Consider the following 18822-nt stretch of genomic DNA (forward strand, 5'->3'; position numbering starts at 1 on the left):
CGGGAGATGCGTGACTTTGTTCAGAAGCGCGCCGACCTTTACCTTAAACAGAGGAACGAATTTAGGGACCTGTTCCAGACCCAGGGGAAGGTGGTCCGGGACAAGGATGCTATCATTGCCCAAAGGGAGGAGGACATTGAGAAACTCCAAACCGTTCTTCTCCCTAACATGTGCGCCCAATATCGGGACCTGGCCGAAGGAGCTGCCAGGGAAGTGATTGAGGAGCTCTTCCCTCTCGATGGCTCCTTTCCGTGGGACAGATTTGACGAGCTGTTTGATGACAAGCTCGAAGCTAAGGAGGAAGAGGCGAAGGAAAAGGCCAAGGAGGAGGCAAGGGTGAAGAGGGAGGCGGAGGCGGCCGCGGAGAAGGCGACCCTTGCTGAGGAGGCTAGGGCAGCCAAAGAGGAAGCCGAGAGGATGAAGGCAGCTGAGGCTGCTGAGGCTGCGGCTGCTGAGACAGCTTCTGGGTCGCCTATTAAGGACGATGCTGCAAACGCTGCTGATGGTGAGCAGCAACAGGCATAGGGAGACGGGCGGTTGTCACCAGGCTCTCCCGGCGCCTCAGATAGCTTTAGCTTTAGATCAGTCTTTCCTCCCTGCCATCTTTTGGCGCTTAAATGATATCTGTAACCTTTTGCCTCTCTTTTCCTTGTATTTTGTACAACTTTGGTAGGTTGTCTTTTGGCTTATCCTTATGGGGACGGCCGTTGTCTGCATTTCTTGTAATTTGTCGAACATTTTTAATAAGAGCTCGTTTCCTTTGCCTCCGGCTTTGCCGAGGTCTTTACCCCATTTTTCTGAGTTTTCTTGCGCTAGTAGTTGAGTATCTTAACTGTAACCGTTTTCACTTTGCCTCTGGCTTGGCCGAGGTCTTTTCTCGTCCTCGTCTGAGTTGTCTTCTTACGCTATTAATTGAGTGCCTCTTTTGTTTTCGCCTCGGCCTGACCGAGGCAGTCTAGAGTGCGTATCTCAACTGTTTAACGTTCCTAAGGAATGTTGATTGCTTTTTATAGCGAGTATCGGCCGTCTTTGAAATGACTAGTAGTGGCGTCTACCACTGGAGTGACTAACTGCGGCGTCTACCTCTTGGGGTGATTGCCGTAGCGTCTACTACTTGGGGTGACTGCGACGGTACACCTTGTTGACGATGATTGCCGTGGCGTCTACCACTTGGAGTGACTGCCGGCGTCTACCTCTTGGGGTGGCTAACAGTAGCGTCTACTACTTGGGGTGACTGCGACGGTACCTGCTTCTTGACGATGATTGCCGTGGCGTCTACCACTTGGAGTGACTGCTGCGGCATCTACCTCTTGGGGTGACTGCCGTAGCTTCTACTACTTGGGGTGACTGCGACGGCACTTGCTTCTTGATGATGGCTGCCGCTCTTGTCGGTATGACAGTGTGAGCCGGTACCTGTTTCTGATAGTGACTACCGCTCTTGTCGGTATGACAGTGTGAGTCGGTACTTGTTTCTGATAGTGACTACCGCTCTTGTCGGTATGACAGTGTGAGCCGGTACCTGTTTCTGATAGTGACTATTTGGGAAATGAACACTTTGATGGAGAACTTGGACGATTCCTCATTAGATATAAACATGTGTCGGGGTACCCACAGTTGTCTTGGGCACCTCCGGCACTTTACAAGGTACTCTTTGAGATCGTCAGTGTTCTAACGGCTTATTAAAGGCACACCTTCCTAGTTAGCCGTCAGTTGCATCCATGAGGTCGCCCTCTTGTTGTAAGGATGGGCTTTTCCCCCTCTCTGACTTCTTTGCCGCTTTGAGGGATTGCAAGTTGCATCCTCTGGCGGATATCTGGACGTTGACCACCTCGTCCTTCTCGTCCTTGGAGACGAGCTTATGCGCTTCCCCCCGGTCCGAGACATACATCAGTGTCAGGGCCCGTATGGACATCACTGCGTCGGCCTCGCTCAGAGTGACTCGGTCGATAAGAACATTGTAGGCGGACGAGCCGTCAATGACCACGAACTCAGCTAGGACATTCTTAGCCGCAATCCCTTCGCCGAACATCACCGGCATCCGATTGACCCCGGGGGTACTAGTCCGGCCCGGAGAAGTCGTGCAGTGGACTGGTGCAGGGGCTTAGGTCCTTGACTTTCAGGCCGAGGTTGAGGAAGCATTCCCTGAACATGATGTTCGTGTAGGCGCCCGTGTCAATCAGGCACCTCTTGACCAGGTGGTTGGAGATGTCCAAGTGGACTATGAGTGGGTCGGCGCGAGAGGAGCGATGACTCCCTCGTAGTCCTTCTTCCCAATAGTCATATCGGGGATGTTGGAAGCGGGGACCGCTGTTTTGGGCACAAAGTTGATGGCCTGACGATACGCTCGTTCAGTGCGTTTGTGTCCATGAGCGGATCCACCATTCTCGTTGCCCCCGATGACAACATGGATCACTCCTATCCGTTCAAAGACGGATTTCTTATTTGAACCGCCGGCCTCAGTCTTTTGGCTTTTGGCAACATACTTGCCGAGGCTCCCCTTCCGGATTAGCTCTTGAATGGCATTCTTCGGATGCCGCGGTTGTCGATAAGGTGACCGGTGTGGCCGTGGTACTCACGATCGCTCGTGTCACCGTCTCCCTTCGGCTTGGGAGGTCTTTCCCACTTCGGCCTCGCCCTTGCTCGGGCGAAGACCTCGGCGGCTGATACAACCGGGGGTGTGATCACGGTGCGCCTTTGGTGGTATGTTCCCGAACTCCCCGCGCGCCCGCCGAGCTCGCTGCGCGATTTATCGAGACCGTGACCTATTATTGTCACGGCGTCTTTCATCCGGGTTGTCCTCCCGGTGGCTCTTCTTCTCTGAGTGTCCAGCTTCGATGTGGCCGACCCAGGTCTTGTGATAGTCCTCTACCTTGATGGCTTGATCGGCCATCTTCCTGGCGGCGTCTAAGCCCAGGCCTCCGGACTTGATGAGCTCGTTTTTAAGTCTCCCCGGGAGGCCTTTCATCGGCAACAAGGCCGCCAGCTCGGGTTTAATCTCCCGAATTTGCTGAACCTTGGCATCGAACCTCTTCACATAGCTCCCTAGAGACTCGCCCCCCTCCTGCCTAATAGTTAGGAGGTCCGACGTCTCCACGGCCTTCCTCTTATTGCAAGAGTACTGGGCTAGGAAGGCGTCCCTTAGGTCGGGCGTAACGATATCTGAGCCGTCGGGCGCCCTTTGTACCAACTCCGAGCCATCCCATGCAAGGTCGTTGGGAAGACTCGGCACCAGACTTCATCGGGTTGTTCCCACACCGACATGTACGACTCAAAGGCCTCGGCATGGTCGGTGGGGTCGCTATCCCCTTTATAAGTGAACGCCGACAATTTTAGTTTGGTTGGCACGACGGTGCCAAGGACATAGGCACTGAGGGGCTGTCCGACCACGTGTCGAATGACACGCGGCGATCGGCTTCTCGCGTTCCTAGTCCGGCCCCTCTCCTCGTACTGGGTGGGGCTTCTCCTCCGACTATGGTAAGTCGGGCTCCTTCTTCGACTCTGACGAGTCGGACTTCTTTCACTCCTCCGAGGCGGGCCTCGTCGGTCTGCGGCGACGCTGTCCTCCCGCGGTGCGGGAGGAGCTTAGTCTACCAGCGCACGCTGGCTCCTCCGGCGTCTTGACGGGGCCGGCTTCTTCCGGTGCTTCATTCAAGTCTCTTGGAGTCACATTCAGGCCCTGGTTTCTGGACGGGTTCCGCCGCTCTTGTCGGTGTGACGGTGTGAGCCGACGTACCACTAATGAGGTCCGGGGTAGCTTGACTTTCTTTGCATCAACCACATGTCCCATGATGGTGACCTGGTTGGCGGCGTGGCGTATCTGGTATTATTGGCATCCCGTACTCCGGCTGAATTACCCGGCCGGTGGAGGGCTGCGAACTCCGAGTTGTGGACGGTATCATCTTGGCAAGAACTCGGTTTCGTCGTTTCGGAATACCTCTTGTTGTTTTGACATCTTCTTAGCTTTTTGGGTGGGTTTTTGTTTTGTTTGGGAATGAATGTGACTAGCTTCTAGTATCTTTCCCCACAGACGGCGCCAATTGTTCCGGGTGTAATTCCAGAGCAGTTATACGTTACCACCCGTGCTTGTAGAATGACGTCTTTAGTTGAATCCTCCTTGCGGTCTCCTGAAACGATGAACAAACTGAGAGCTCGGCTTTGGGCCGAGCGAACTCACTCCGACGCTCAAGTCAGTAACTTAGAGAGGTAAGTTGTTGTTACTTAGCAAAGTGCGTATTGTAGAGAGATAAGGAAAATATTACCAGATGAATAGTGATTCTTAGGTTAAATTCTGGATCCTTTACTCAATGAGAGTAGAGGAGTATTTATAGACTTTCACCTTTTGTCACGTAGTGGCCAAGTGGCTAGCAGGTGGAAAGACTGATCTACCCCTCGGCCGAGGGACCTATGGCAGGCCGGCGGGCCCTGTTGACCCACCGCCGAGGGGTCTTGGATATGAGTTCGCGGATGTGTGCCCGGTGGGTGGTTGCCCGGCCGGGACTCATCTGACAGGCCGACAAGCCTCGTCGGTTAGGCTGTCTAAGCCGTTGACTTGCTGTGGATATCTTTGACCTTGCTCAATGTGTTGACTTGGTCAGCGGGTGCAGAATATGCCCCATCAAGTATAAAAGGATTCCGTCATCTTTCTTAATCAGTTTTCACTTTTCTAAAACCTTTCAAGAGAGAAAAAGAGTTACGTTTTTCTCATTCTTCGCGTTGTTAGAAAATGTCAAGGGTTAGGATCGTCGGATTATCTTGTTCTTTACGCCGTTGTGATCGTCATGTCAAGGGTAAGCTTCTTGTATAATTTTTATAGTATTTCGTTGAGTTTGGTTAAACCCTAATTGGGTAGATTTGGGGGATTTGGGAGTGTTATGATGTGTTGGTAGTAATTGTATGATTGTGTGTTTATAGGAGGTGATTTCGTTGAAAAACGATTATGATTAGCTGATTGTGACGATCTTGGTGATTGCTTTTCCAGGTACGGTTTTCCCTACTTAGTATTGATGTTGTGTTGGTAATTAATTGTTGTTGATGAATATCGTATTGGCATTGGATTCTTATTTGGTGATTGTTGGCAGTGTAATGTGATTATCGTATATCTGTCTGTGGTTTGCGAGGTGCGCCCTCGGCTGAGTGGAGTCACTTGCGGGAGTGGCTTCACGCCCTTGATTCGCCTTCTGTGGAACTCGCCACAGAAGGGATGTGCACATTAAGGAACATGGGTTTATCGCTCGGATGAGATGAGCGAGGCTTAGGTGGGAACGGCTGCGGTCCCCTACTGGCGGTGTGGAGTACTTGTTGCGATGGGTACTCTGGCAGGACTACACACTCTAGTGTGTAGTCAGGTGTGTGGTGATGTGACGGAGTTTGGTGGTTGATTGGATTGGATTGGATTGTAATGTTGCTTTTGTTGTTATTTTGTGTAATCAGTACTGACCCCGTTTAAATGTTCTAAAAATTGTGGTGATCCATTCGTGGGTGGTGGCAGTTGTTTAACAGGTATATCTTGGATACGCGCGGGATCTAGCTGGGCATGAAGTCATCACATATCAGAGTCTTTAGTCTTTCGTTGTGTCTGATAAGGCAGTTCCTTCTAGTTGGTTTACAGTTTTGAGAACAGTTGTATTTTACGTTACAGTTGGTTTTGTTATGTAATGACTTTAACTTATCTATTTAAGTACGTTCTTTTATGGTCTATTTGATATTCATTGCCTCGGGTAACCGAGATTGTAGCACTTTCATGCATTAGGTAGTCTTGGTAAGGCACCTTGGTGTATGGGGGTGTTACACTAACCCTCAACGCAACGAGTAGCCCGGTTAACCATCGCAACATGTAACCAACTCCTGCTAATGTCAAACCGCAACACTGGACATGAAAAGCCCCATTGAATCCCATACCTACCTACTCCCCATGGATTCAAGATTTCAAGTTGTACCTTTATGTTTATTTTTCCAGTGATCCAAACAAGTTTTGAAAGGTATGGTGTTGGAACCCCATACTTCTATGTTTTCTCATTCCAATCCATTCCATTACTAAGCAGCGAACCAAACAACCCTTACGTGATTTCTTCCCTCCAAATTAGATATTTCCTCTGTCCCACTCAATTGTTGTTTTTTGCCTTTTGCACGTTTGTCGATACTTATTTCATAAATATATTTATTTACAAGTGTGAAAATTATAAAACTTGGATATTCTTAACATATTCATTAAGACGAATCAAATAAGATCTCATGACTATATTTTGTGTTATACATTGGAAATTAATTTAAGGATTCTCTTCCTTTATGAATAGTATCCAAAAAGCAAATGATAACAATTGATCAGGAAGAAGGGAGTACATAATTGTCATTAAAGCACACCTCCTTTGCTTTTGGGGCCAATCATTACCATTATTTTTCAAAATGAAACACGGGAAAATAGAATCGGTTTACCAAATGCCATTTCAACTTTCAATTGACCTTTTAACATCTTTCACTTTTTCTTCGATTGGCCAAACTCCATTTCACACTACTAAAAATACAGGTAAAGTGACGAACAAGTCTTGACGAAAAAGAAAACCGCCAGTTTATAAGGAAAACTGTCGGACTTCTGACGGAATTCTAACTGAAGGAATTTCTAACGGAATATCCGTCAGAGTAAATTGGCGCGTTGAACAGTGTCAATGGCCCTAATATTGTGGGACGGTTGCTGATAGATATTCCTTCAGAAAAGTCAAATTTGTTGACTTTTCTGACGGAATAGCCGTTAGATAGGACAAATTAGGTAATGTAACTAAAAGGCCAATGTGAAGTAAGGGTTTCTGAATGAAATATCGTCAGAAAATAAAAAAAGTCAAACTTTTTGTTGGTAGTCAACAACTTTGACTTTTCTAATGGAATATCCGTCAGAAATGCTCACATACAAATGTGACGAATTTCTGATGGATAATCCATTAGAGAGTTACTTATTGTCGAAAAAAAATCGACAAAATCACTATCTTATTTTCCCGAATTCGATTTTCATCAAAAACCAAGCCTTAACACCAATAATTTCCGACAACCACCACACCTCCGACGCCCACCTCCTTTACGCCGACCACCGCCTCCTTCAGCTCCAGCCACCATCTCCTTCCACCACCTTCATTCTCTCACTTTTCCTTTTTTTCTTCTTCTTTCTCCTCCTTTTTTCTCCTTTTCTTTTCTTGCCAAGGCACTGCCACGAGCCCACGACCGCTAGACCTAACAAAAGCAACCCGACCCGATTGACCCGACCCGAAAAAACTGACTCGAGACCCGAGGTGACCCGAGCTACATCACCCAAATGTGACCCGAAAATCCGAATTGACCCAACCCGTCCCGAACATGACCCGGGCTTTCTTGACCTGTACTGGCCCGACCCGAAAATGACCCGATCCGAAACTACTAAACCCGAAAATGACCCGACAAAATATAACTCTAATTGAACCGAAAAGACTTGAAATGACTATTTCTCTATTATTCATTGACCCGAAAATGACCCGACCCGAAACAACCCGACCCGCTTGACCCGAAACAGACCCGACAATAAACCCAAAACAGACCCAAAACCCGAAAAGACCCGTCCCGATCCGAATTAACGCGAACTCAACGGTAGACCCGAATTGGCACGACCCGAACTCGACTCGTTAACCAGTTTTGCCAGGTCTAACGACCGCCACCTCCACCACCATCACCTCGCTGGTAAATCTCCTCCCCTTTTTTTACTCTCTTTTCCTTCTTCCTCTCTTCCTATTTCTTCTTATCTTTATTTCTTGTTTTTTTTTTCCAACCCAGGGGTGTCTAAGACCCAGTGCAGCCACGGACGGAGGAATCGGACATCCGATATTAAACACCGAATTTATAAGCTTTATTGATAAAACCCAATACAAACATCAAAGTATAATACACTTGTATATTCATATTTGGGGCCTTATTTTTTTTCGATGCACCGGGCCTTCATTTGTTTCAAGACGCCCTTATTCCAACCCATTAGCTCCGGCCACCACTATACGACGACTGGTAAAGCCCACTACTGCCGCCACCACAACTGAAGTCCGCTACCGCCTCCTCTTCCTTCCTTGTCTTTCCTCTTTTTTCTCTCTCTTTTTTTTTTTTTTTTTTTTTTTTTTTTTGTTTAATTAGGTAACTTTTCTACTCCATTTATTTTATTTTATTATATGTTAATTGACCTTAGGATGGTAGCAATTGTTGTTTTTTACGGAATATGTTGAAATTATTGTTGGTGTTAATGTTATTGTTGTTATTAGTTAGTTAGATAGTAAAACGTTGATGTTGTTAGAATGTTATTAAAATTGTTGCTAGAATTTTGTATAATGTTAATGATGTTAAAAATTAGAATTAGTGTTAGTTAGATCAGCTATGTTCAATTCAATTAACTTACATTAAACTTCAATGTAAAATGTACAATGTTAGTTAGTATAGCCATGCGCATTGACAAATGTATAAAAGATACTCTCTCTGTCCCGGTCATTTGTTGTCCTATTTTATGTTGGAGTGTCTCAGTCAATTGTTGTCCTTTCTACTTTAAGAATAAACTTGATGAGTAATTTAGTCTACTTGTCATTTAGTAATTGACCTCATCTCCTTTTCTTGGTCTTTGTGCCAAAAAACCCAAAACCAAAAAACAATTATTGACCGAAACAGAGAGAGTAAATGATAATAACTGGGAGTATCATTTTGGGATTTAAAATTCGAAAAATGGGGAGATTACTGGTTACATAAATACATATGTCAAAAATTATGAATGCACATGATAATTGATAACTGATAAACGTCGTTGCCAATTCCTACAATTCTACAACGATGTTTCAACTGCAATAACAAAAACATGGCGTCAAGTAGTTCTTTGTATGATTTTTGTGCCACGTGAAATTCTCGTTTGTTACGAAACCTTAAGCAGATTAGTGTACGTGTAACATGCCAATCTTAATTTGATTATATTAAGGTTGCTTAAATGATTTTGCTTTTTAGCTAAAACCACCTGCCACATTATTGTCTTCCAATCGATGAGACCACAAGATCAAATAATGCACCTTTACCTAAAAAAATAAAGTCCATCATGAGTGCTTAAATCAACTGATAAAAAATTGTTCTAATTAAATTAAAGATCTTAGATTCGAACAGTAAAATGTAACAATTACATTATAACTCATGAAGGATAATTTTACCGCCTTAATAATCCTATCAGTTAAATTTAATTAGATTAAATCGGATAGTTCACCATACAAAACATAAAAGAAAGTCAACATTTGGATGATTATTAATAATTTAGTATCCTTCTAGTTTTATTTCTTTAGTCAGATTTGAAAAATGAGAAATTAGTCATAAATAACACAAATTAATGAACCTGAAAAGTGAAAATATTAAGTTGTTCTTTTATTTTTTTATTTTTTTGCAAAAAACCTCAAAGGATTTTAATATAGATCACAAATATCAGACCCGGCGGCAGTAGCAAGTTCAGCCGGCAAATCAGACAACCAAAAACGTCTACCAATAACCCATGGCCTAACATGAGCTACAGAATGAGCTAACAAATTCAAGTTTCTACTAACATGCTTAAAAACAACAAAATCGAACGACGAACACAACTGTCGTATCTCATTATAAAGCACAAACAACTCGCTTCTACCGCAACGCTTCTTTGTCAAATCTTCAACAACTTCAAGAGAATCACTTTCAACAATCACACGCCTCGTCCCCATCCTCCTTGCTTCCTTCAGACCCAGCAAAACAGCTTCAGCTTCAGCCATAGCCACCTCAGTACAAATTTCCCTTTGAACAACACACGCCCATTCTACCACACCCTCCGAGTTCCGGCTCACCACCCCCAACCCCACACCCACACCTTCCATGACACCCGCATCCGTATTAACCTTAGAAACTCCATCTCCCGGCCTCTCCCACCGACCACCCCGAGCTTCCGCCACCAATCCTTGACCCGTCCCACCTCGAAGGCCATCCATCTCCCAAACCAGCTCCTAAATCCTGCGCACAATCTTCCCAATACCCCAACCTTCATCTTCAAAGATAAACTTATTTCGCCTCTCCCATAACACCCAACATGTTGTTAAGAAAATCACCCGTTCCTTCTCCCCCAACACCCTCAACGCCAACTCAACCCACTCCCTCACACTTACACCTTCCCCACCATCCCCTACCTCTAGTTCAACCTCCTCCCAAATCTCATCACCTCAACCACACCCCTTAATAGCATGGAGACATGTCTCCATATCATAGCACCGAGGACAGCTAGCATCCCCATATCCCATCCGACGCACCAAATTTGCCCTTGTAGGGAGAGCATCATGGCACAGCTGCCAGATAAACGCCTTAATCCTCGGGATGACTGGTACCCGCCATATCAACCTCCACAACCATCCTTCCTTAGCAAAATCCGACTGCTCAACATCCGGCCCATTATCCACCATAAGCAATCTATACCTGGACCTCACCGAATATACCCCACTGCGCTCCCCATCCCAACATCAATCATCATCTTCACCCTCCCCACTCAGTCGTATGCTCAAGATTCTACTAGCTTCAAATGGCAGAAATAAATCAGAAACTCTAGACACATCCCATCGACGTTCACCCTCAACCATCAACTCTGCTACCCTCAGATCGATCGCACTATCTCCCCGCGGAGAAATTACACATCGCGACCTCGTCGCTGGAATCCACGGCTCAGTCCAAACCCTCGTCCCCATTCCCGACCCTATTCTGCGCCTTATACCCAACCCCAGCACCTCCTTTGATCCATGTATGCTCCTCCATGTATAACTCGGATTAATCCCAACCTCCGCCTCCATAAAAGAACCATCCGGGAAATACTTCCCCTTCAACACACGGCCCATCAAGCTACCATCACCACATAACAACCGCCATGCCTGCTTAGCTAAAAGAGCTTTATTAAAGCACTCATAGTCCCGAAAACCCAGCCCTCCCCTACCTTTCGGCCGGCACAAAGTTTCCCAGGCCACCCATGACATCTTACGCTTCCCATTATTAGACCCCCACCAAAACTTCGACACAAGAGAGCACAACTCATCACAAAAGTTAGCCGGTAAGCTAAAAACACTCATCGCATAAGTAGGAATAGATTGGACAACCGCCTTTATCAAAGTTTCCCTACCTGCTCGGCTAAAAAGCATACCCCGCCACCCTTGCAACTTATTATTTAGTCTGTCCCGAACAATTTTGGTAAGAACCTGTTTCGAATGACCAATCACAGTAGGGAAACCCAGATACTTATCATGCACAGCCACCTCACTCACAACAAGAACCGCCCCCGCCCCCACACGCCTACTGCCCACCGTTCCTCTACTAAAAGACACAGTTGTATTTTCCTTACTCACCAGCTGACCTGAAGCAGTTTCATATTTATGAAGAATATCCATCACACAAGCAGCCTCTCTGACATTAGCTTTAACAAAGATAATGCTATCATCCGCAAAGAAAAGATGAGTAACCACCGGTGCCTGTGGAGCAACCCGAATGCCATGAATATATAGCCCCTCTCTCCGCCGCACGTCTAAATAAACTGGACAACACCTCGGCACAGAGAATAAAAAGATATGGCGAAATAGGATCACCCTAGCGAAGACCCCGCTCTGGTACGAACCCCCGCGACGGAACCCCATTAATCAACACATTATAAGAAACAGTTCGAACACACCTCATAACATTATTTATCCACCCCACATCAAAACCCATAGCCAATAACACGTGCTGTAAGAAATCCCATTCAACCCGATCATAAGCCTTTGCCATATCTAACTTTAAAGCCATGTGACCACCCTTACTCCTAGAATTCTTCATAAAATGAAACAACTCAAAAGCCACCAAAATATTATCAGTAATCAACCGACCTGGAGTAAACGCACTCTGATTTTCCGACACAAGTCTATCAAGGAAAGCCTTCAGTCGATTGGCCAAAACCTTAGAAACTAACTTATATAAAACATTGCATAAACTAATAGGGCGAAAATCTGCAAACTTATCCGGATCTTTCTTCTTCGGAATTAAAACAATATGCGTCCTATTAAGAGAACCAGGGAACATACCTCCATTAAGAACACCTAATACTGTTCTTGTGACAGATGGTCCAACAATATGTCAATATGTCTGATAAAAAAGCGCATTCATCCCATCCGGACCTGGGGCCTTCAAAGGATGCATCTGAGCTAAAGCCTCAACAACCTCCTCACTCCTATACTCCGCCCTAAAATGCACATTCATATATTCCGACACACGGCCCCGAACACCGTCGAACAACTCGCTAACCTGACTGGGCCGAGAAGATCCAAAGAGCGTCGAAACATAATCCACAGCTGCCTCCCGAATCGCATCCCCACCTTCACGCACCACACCCCGACCATCCACCACACGAGAAATATAATTCTTCCTTTTTCGTTGCCTAGCCTTCTTGTGAAAGTATTTAGTTTTGCGATCCCCATCCTTAAGCCATAAAGCTCGTGAACGCTGCCTCCAGAATAACTCCTCTTGCCGGAGAAGTTGCGTCATATCCCCCAATATATTTTTCCTTTCCCGAACATTATCAACAGTCCTCTCATTAACATTCAGCCAAGCCAACCTCTTCCTTTTCCGATTTAAATCACGCAGAATCTTCCCGATGCTCAAACCCTTCTACTTTTGAAGCTCTTCGGCACACCTATTAATGGTCTCCAAAACATCATAATATCCATCCTCCCATACTCTCCTAATCGTATCCTCACACCTTGCTTCCCCAACCCAAATCTGCTCAAAACGAAACAATTTACTCGCACCTTCGCCCCCAACTGCCGGCCATCAAACACCACCAAAATTAAAGCATGGTCAGACCATTCCCTATCTAAATGATAGAGCTTAGCATAAGGAAACTGCTCACTCCATGCCTCCGTCTTCATAGCCCGATCAATCCTGCATTGCCTATTCGCCTCCCCCCTTGCCCATTATCATACGTATAAGGGTACCCTTGATAAGAAATATCGCACAACCCACATACATCCACAGCCTCCCTGAAATTATTCATTTGCCACTGAGCCCTGGACCCCCCTTTCATTTCATTAGCATATAATATCTCATTAAAATCACCTATACACAACCACGCAGAGTGATCCTCTTCAACTAAATACCTAAGAAGTTGCCAAGATAAATATATGTCCTGCACCAACGGCCACCCATAAAACCCAGTCAACCGCCACACCCCATCACCCTCCCCGATATCCATCCATATAATGCGTTGACGCCGACCTAAGACTCACCCTAAACTCCTTCCTCCATAGAAAAGCAAGCCCACCAGACCTTCCCACACTATCAACCTCCATACTGCAATAACCCTCTAAACTAGATGTTATCCTTCTCATTTCGCTACTACTCAGCTTTGTCTCACACAGAAAGACTAAAGCCGGGGCCTTTCTTCGAATAAGATTTCGAAGTCCGCCTACTGCATCGGGGTTGCCCAGCCCCCTGCAGTTAAGGCTCAAGCAATTCATTGGGCCCGGCGGGGTTAATATGAATCAACCTCCGCCTCAGATACAAACATAGTCACATCCCTGTGAATCGCTGCTTTCTTCGCCACTCCTACACAAGACCCCGCCTCTGCCTCCCTTAATCTTTTTTGATTCGAGTTAACAGTGACATCGCCCACCTCACCATCATCCCTTAAAGACCCATTAACCACGTCCCTCGGTCGCCTCACCCTTCTTTCCTCCCTTCAAAACCGACCCTGCACATGCCATACCCTCCCCTTCAACCACCTCCACATCGACCAAAATCTTCTCCCCACCAGTTCTACTCACCACACCCTGACCCGCCACTCCTCCACCTTCACCAGTCCCCAACATTACACTACTAGCTGGCCGCTGCTCCAGCAAAGCAACCAGCCTTTCCTCTTCATCACCCCCTCGTTCCTGTCCCTCCCTACTAACCAGACCATCACCCATATTTGAACTAATATTCGCCACCACCTCACTCCTCTTTCCCGACCTAGCACCATTTTCCTCACCCACCACAACTATCGCATCACCCACTAATGGCCTACTCAAACTATCCCCCGCAACCATCTCCACAGACCTCCACCCTAGCTGTTCCGCCATTCCCACAGAACCGTCCTTAATAGGAACCTCAACCTCCTCATCCAGCACACTCCTCACCACCACATTACCATAGGCCCCATATTTCTTACCTTTACTTGATAATGCAAACCGCTGTAACTTCTCTATCATCTCCTTCTCACTCCGAAGATATTCCTCCTCAAAATCCGGCCTCAAGTCTCTACTCGTCCTGCTCCCCTCCGCGACACCCGCTTTACCAGCCCGTCGAGGTGAAGCCCGAAGGCCCTCCCCATACAATAACTCATCTTCTTCATAGGGACCCTTCTCACAATCTTTCTCACCATGACCCAGCACACCACAACCGTAGCAAAACATCGGCAGCCTCTCGTATTTTACATTGAACTCCATTGCTTTACCACTCGGCATACGAACCTTGTTCGAAGCTTGAAGCGGCTTACGAATATCATGAAGAATGCGTATACGAACCGCTTTCTCCATATCCGGGAAGGGAGCATCATCACGCATCACATACCTACCCAATTGCTCTTCAAGACGACACATGTTTTCCTCATTCGTACGCCCTTTAATTAGAAGATCGTAAATTCGAGCCCATATAGGAAGATAAAACAATGGTGTTTCCATCAAGGATTTTTCCCCACTAGGCTCATTAAAACACCATGCAAATTTATCAAAGTGCCATGGTTGTCCCTCAAGAACTCGAACTTTATCACGCTCCTCCTCAAAACGGAAAACAAACGTCCTCTCACGAGCATCAAGCAAGTTCCCTATCACCTTCCCTTTCGGATTCCATAGCCTTAGCATGGTGTCTATGGCAGCCCGACAATTAATCGACTTTGATGCCCAAATCTTACCCACAATAATTTTCTCCATCTGTACCTCCTGCGTGTCTCCTCCATCAATATCCCATACAAACGCATCTACCTCCTTCTCCGGACAGCTCCCCAACACCCCTTTACCCTTACTACATCCACCACGATCCATAACACCCCTCGCTGACACCACAAGCAATAGCAGAAACCTAACTCAAACCCAAGAAAGAACAGCCCTCGAAACCCTAACGACAATCCTAAACAAACCCTAACACCCTATCGAACACCAAAAAAACGCAACGAAAAACCAGAACCCTAGAGAAGAAAAGGCAATTCAGACAAACCTAAATTCTCCGTGAAAAACAAGAACCTTGAACAAGAAAGGAAAGAAAGACCACGAGCCTTGAGCAAGAAGGAAAAGCATAGAAACCCTAGGACGAAGCTTCCATAGAGACCTAGGAAGAATAATAGGATATAAGTTGTTCTTTTATTTGATATACGTTTTATCAAGTTTTATGTTCGAATTTACTCTGTTTTAAATATCGTAACGTCCATGTAACTCATTTGACATTATAGAAGACCTACTACATGACTTGTGGCCTTGTGGGATTCAACGGTTGGTCAGAAGATTTCAACAAACAAACATGATATTCAGAATTATTACAACATATCTAAACAATAATGACAATAATTTGATTGATAACATTGATTGATTGATCGTTTTTATAATCTTGTGGGCACTTGAGGTGGATATCTTGGGTGGAAGCCAAGTGGTAGTCTAGCAATGAAGGTGATTGACTGGTTGATTAATCCATCTTCTTGTCTTCTTGGTTAATTTGGGATTTGGATCCACTCCATTTCTTTTCTCTTTATTTCCTCTCACAATCTATTTTAATAATAATTACCCTTTTCAATCCCATTTTTCCTTTACTTTTATGCATAAATTGAGAACCGTTAGATATTGCTAAGATGCGATCCGGACCATTAATAGGACAGTTAGTCTTGCTGAAGACGGGTCAGAGCAAGTGACGGGTAATGCCACTCACAAAACGGATAGGGGGCAAGGTGGGGCACCCCCATATGCTTCCCTCTCTCCTCTATTTGGGTCATTTGTGAGAGGAAATGGTATCCGTCACTCCAAAGTGACGGATACGTGCCGTCTTCAATGTGATTTTTTTATAATATAAATTACTCCTTTTGTTTCGGATTTCCAATCATTTTTTTATTTTTTTTATACTATACTCCCTTCTATTCAGGGTTTTCTTCCCTATTTCCTTTTTTGGGTTGATTTGTGTGGTCCAAATTCAATGGCAAGTGGGTTATTGTATTTTGTGTGGTCCAAATTCACTTCCTTATTTCTTGGGTAAAAAGTAAAGGGGAAGAATATAGTGAATATGAGAGAGTATTATTTATAAGGGTATTTCAAATAACAGTAAATAAATGATTGAGATAAACACTGGACATAACATGAGTAATAACTCGACACCTCATTTCCTTTTCTATCTCACAAAATCTCATTGAAGACGGTACGTATTCGTCACTTTATAGTGACGGATACCATTTTCTCTCACAAATGACCCAAATAGAGGAGAGAGGGAAATACATGGGGGTGTCCCCACCTTGTCCCCCTATCCGTTTTGTGAGTGACATTACCCATCACTTGTTCCGACCTGTCTTCAGTAAGACTAAGTGTTCCTATCTAGTAGTGGTTGTCACTTCTTAGTCAAAAAAACAGTTGGTAGAAACTAGAAAGTTGATTACAAAATTGAAAATGAATTCAAAATGCCTTTTTATCTTTGTTTTTGCTTCTAGGAGTATCCAATACATTGTTTGATTACTTGACTTTAAAATTAATATATTGGCACTACTATTCTCCAACCATATCACATTTTCTTCACCTATTAGCTACTCACTATATGGTCTTTATATATATATGTATGTAAACATTTGACAAAAATAATCATATCCCAAATTCATAAAACCTCTATCAATAATAGTTACAAGCTCTATCCATTTCATACTTCATAACATCACATATTATTTTGGTACGTACACTTATTGTTTATACGTTAATTTTCATATGCAACGGTCTCTTTATCGATCTTTATATTACATGAGATATTTCACATATATGATTAGTTAATTAATACGAGTATTTTTTTTTTTTTACGCTAGATTACTTTTCCTTAGTTTTTAATGTTTTGCTTGGTTATGTCTGCTAATACAAGTATTTGTTATATGGTTTTACAATGTTTTACTGTGAAACTGTTTTACACGAGACTAAGTCTGATCAAATTCGTATAGGTGAGAATGGCGAGGGGACGGATGATGAGGCCAGCAGCAACATTCCTTTTGTTCCTCAACTTCTGCATGTATGCTGTTGTGTTAGGCATTTGTGGTTGGGCCATGAACAGAATTGTCAATTATGGAAGTGGTACGTTATCGGATTCATTCGTTAATATATACTCTCTGATCCGTCCCAATCATTTATCTACCTTTCATTAAAATATCTCTCAGAGTGACATTAAATATAAAAGGTAAATAAAAGACTACGACCGAAATAGTATTTTACTACTAGAGTCTATAGATGAGTATTCTTACTGAACTAATATGAGACCGTCTCATAGGAAAACTGGGCTAATTCCGTGTGCACGTAAAACGGGTCTAATAATATCGTCTTCTGTTTTCAGTTGGTGGCGGACAAAATGCGGCCACTCCATTTTTCATAATGTTCTCGCTAATAGCGGGAGCAGTAGGGGCAGCCTCTTGTTTATTCGGGTTAAACCATGTTAGGACGTGGGGTTCCGATAGTTTACCGGCCGCTGCAGCTGCCGCCTCCATCGCTTGGAGTCTCACTATTCTTGCTTTAGGGTAACTCTTCACTTGCTCTGTTTATTTGCAATTGCTAAAAGAAAAATGAGATCGCGTCACCAGAGTATATATCTACTGAGTTTCAGTATCATTTTTTCACATATGTTATGTAGACTTCACTAAAATATTAAATCCTTTAAAAAGTATGTGAAAGACTGGTATCAAAACTCGGTATTACCTGGGGTTGCGTATTTGTGTGACAAAATCGTATTTACTACATTTTGTAATGTTGTTGCAGCTTTGCCTGCAAGCATATTAGGCTCCACACCAAGAGCGATCGACTGGTAAGACATTCGACACCTTAATTAATCGGCTTAATCGAGTGACACTCTGATTTTCCAATTTTCGATAAGTAGCTTATCAAAGTCACTACAAAAATAAATTAAATCTTATCATCTAGTGACACTCTATCGTTGTCCATTCATCTTAATAACCCGAGATTTAAAAACCGTCTCATTTACTTCTACTTTATTGTCCTACAATTTTTCTTTCTATTATGCAGAGAACATTGGAGGGTCTAATTATTGTCCTTAGCGCGACAATGCTTCTATATATGGGTGCAATACATGGAGCAATGAAGCGATGAATATAGAAAGCGCTGACGTGGACCCATCGGATGTAATATGTTTGAAACGAACACTATTTCGTTAAATAGAGAATTCATGTGTGTTTGGATTCAGTTTGTTAGTGTGTTTATGATTGTTTAAGAGTGTAATTTGTGACCTCTAGTATAATTACCTTTAATTGATTACATTTATGTTGTATAGTGTAACAATTACATTTTGTAAAATAATTGACGCTCTCGATATTGTTGTTATTGTGATGACCTGATTTGTATGAATATTATTTTTATTTGACATAAAAATGTTATTTTGGGTTTTCTCTATCAATCAATATTTAGATGAATTATTTTTCTTCTTCATTATTTCGAATCTCATTGATGGTTTCAAAAGACGATTTACATCCCTCTATCGCGATGGAATAAGACTTTGTAGTTAATCTGAGGTATCTCCAGTTCATCATCCATCAAACAGGCAAAGAATAAATAC

At 44.2% G+C, this 18822-nt stretch overlaps 3 protein-coding genes across 3 annotated transcripts; 1 reads left to right on the plus strand and 2 right to left on the minus strand.

Annotated features, from left to right (window-relative positions):
* Positions 1-9431: 9431 nt before the first annotated feature.
* Positions 9432-9980, minus strand: LOC141590642 (uncharacterized). Its single transcript, XM_074411215.1, has one exon. It carries the CDS (start codon positions 9978-9980, stop codon positions 9432-9434), a length of 549 nt encoding a protein of 182 aa, XP_074267316.1.
* A 2152-nt stretch (positions 9981-12132) lies between these two features.
* Positions 12133-13511, minus strand: LOC141590643 (uncharacterized). Its single transcript, XM_074411216.1, has 3 exons — positions 13281-13511; positions 13022-13180; positions 12133-12663 (listed from the first exon to the last, which is right to left on the minus strand). Exons 1-3 carry the CDS (start codon positions 13509-13511, stop codon positions 12133-12135), a joined length of 921 nt encoding a protein of 306 aa, XP_074267317.1.
* A 3213-nt stretch (positions 13512-16724) lies between these two features.
* LOC141591322 (membrane protein PM19L-like) lies at positions 16725-18593 on the plus strand. The gene is made up of 5 exons (XM_074411645.1): positions 16725-16947; positions 17207-17336; positions 17593-17773; positions 18012-18057; positions 18276-18593. The coding sequence occupies exons 2-5, from the start codon at positions 17213-17215 to the stop codon at positions 18357-18359; spliced, it is 435 nt and encodes a 144-aa protein (XP_074267746.1). The 5' UTR covers positions 16725-16947; positions 17207-17212; the 3' UTR covers positions 18360-18593.
* Positions 18594-18822: the final 229 nt, after the last annotated feature.

Source organism: Silene latifolia, chromosome 7 (assembly GCF_048544455.1).
Source record: "Silene latifolia isolate original U9 population chromosome 7, ASM4854445v1, whole genome shotgun sequence".
Taxonomy (NCBI): Eukaryota; Viridiplantae; Streptophyta; class Magnoliopsida; order Caryophyllales; family Caryophyllaceae; genus Silene; species Silene latifolia.

Coding starts and splice junctions, on each gene's coding strand:
- LOC141590642 (XM_074411215.1), bottom strand. CDS start 9,980: ATGGATGGCCTTCGAGGTGGGACGGGTCAAGGATTGGTGGCGGAAGCT.
- LOC141591322 (XM_074411645.1), top strand. CDS start 17,213: ATGGCGAGGGGACGGATGATGAGGCCAGCAGCAACATTCCTTTTGTTC. Junction 17,337..17,592: donor AATTGTCAATTATGGAAGTG/GTACGTTATCGG, acceptor TTCTGTTTTCAG/TTGGTGGCGGACAAAATGCG. Junction 17,774..18,011: donor CTCACTATTCTTGCTTTAGG/GTAACTCTTCAC, acceptor ATGTTGTTGCAG/CTTTGCCTGCAAGCATATTA.
- LOC141590643 (XM_074411216.1), bottom strand. CDS start 13,511: ATGAATTGCTTGAGCCTTAACTGCAGGGGGCTGGGCAACCCCGATGCA. Junction 13,181..13,280: donor TATGGAGGAAGGAGTTTAGG/GTGAGTCTTAGG, acceptor CCGTTGGTGCAG/GACATATATTTATCTTGGCA. Junction 12,664..13,021: donor ATTTCAGGGAGGCTGTGGAT/GTATGTGGGTTG, acceptor CTTCAAAAGTAG/AAGGGTTTGAGCATCGGGAA.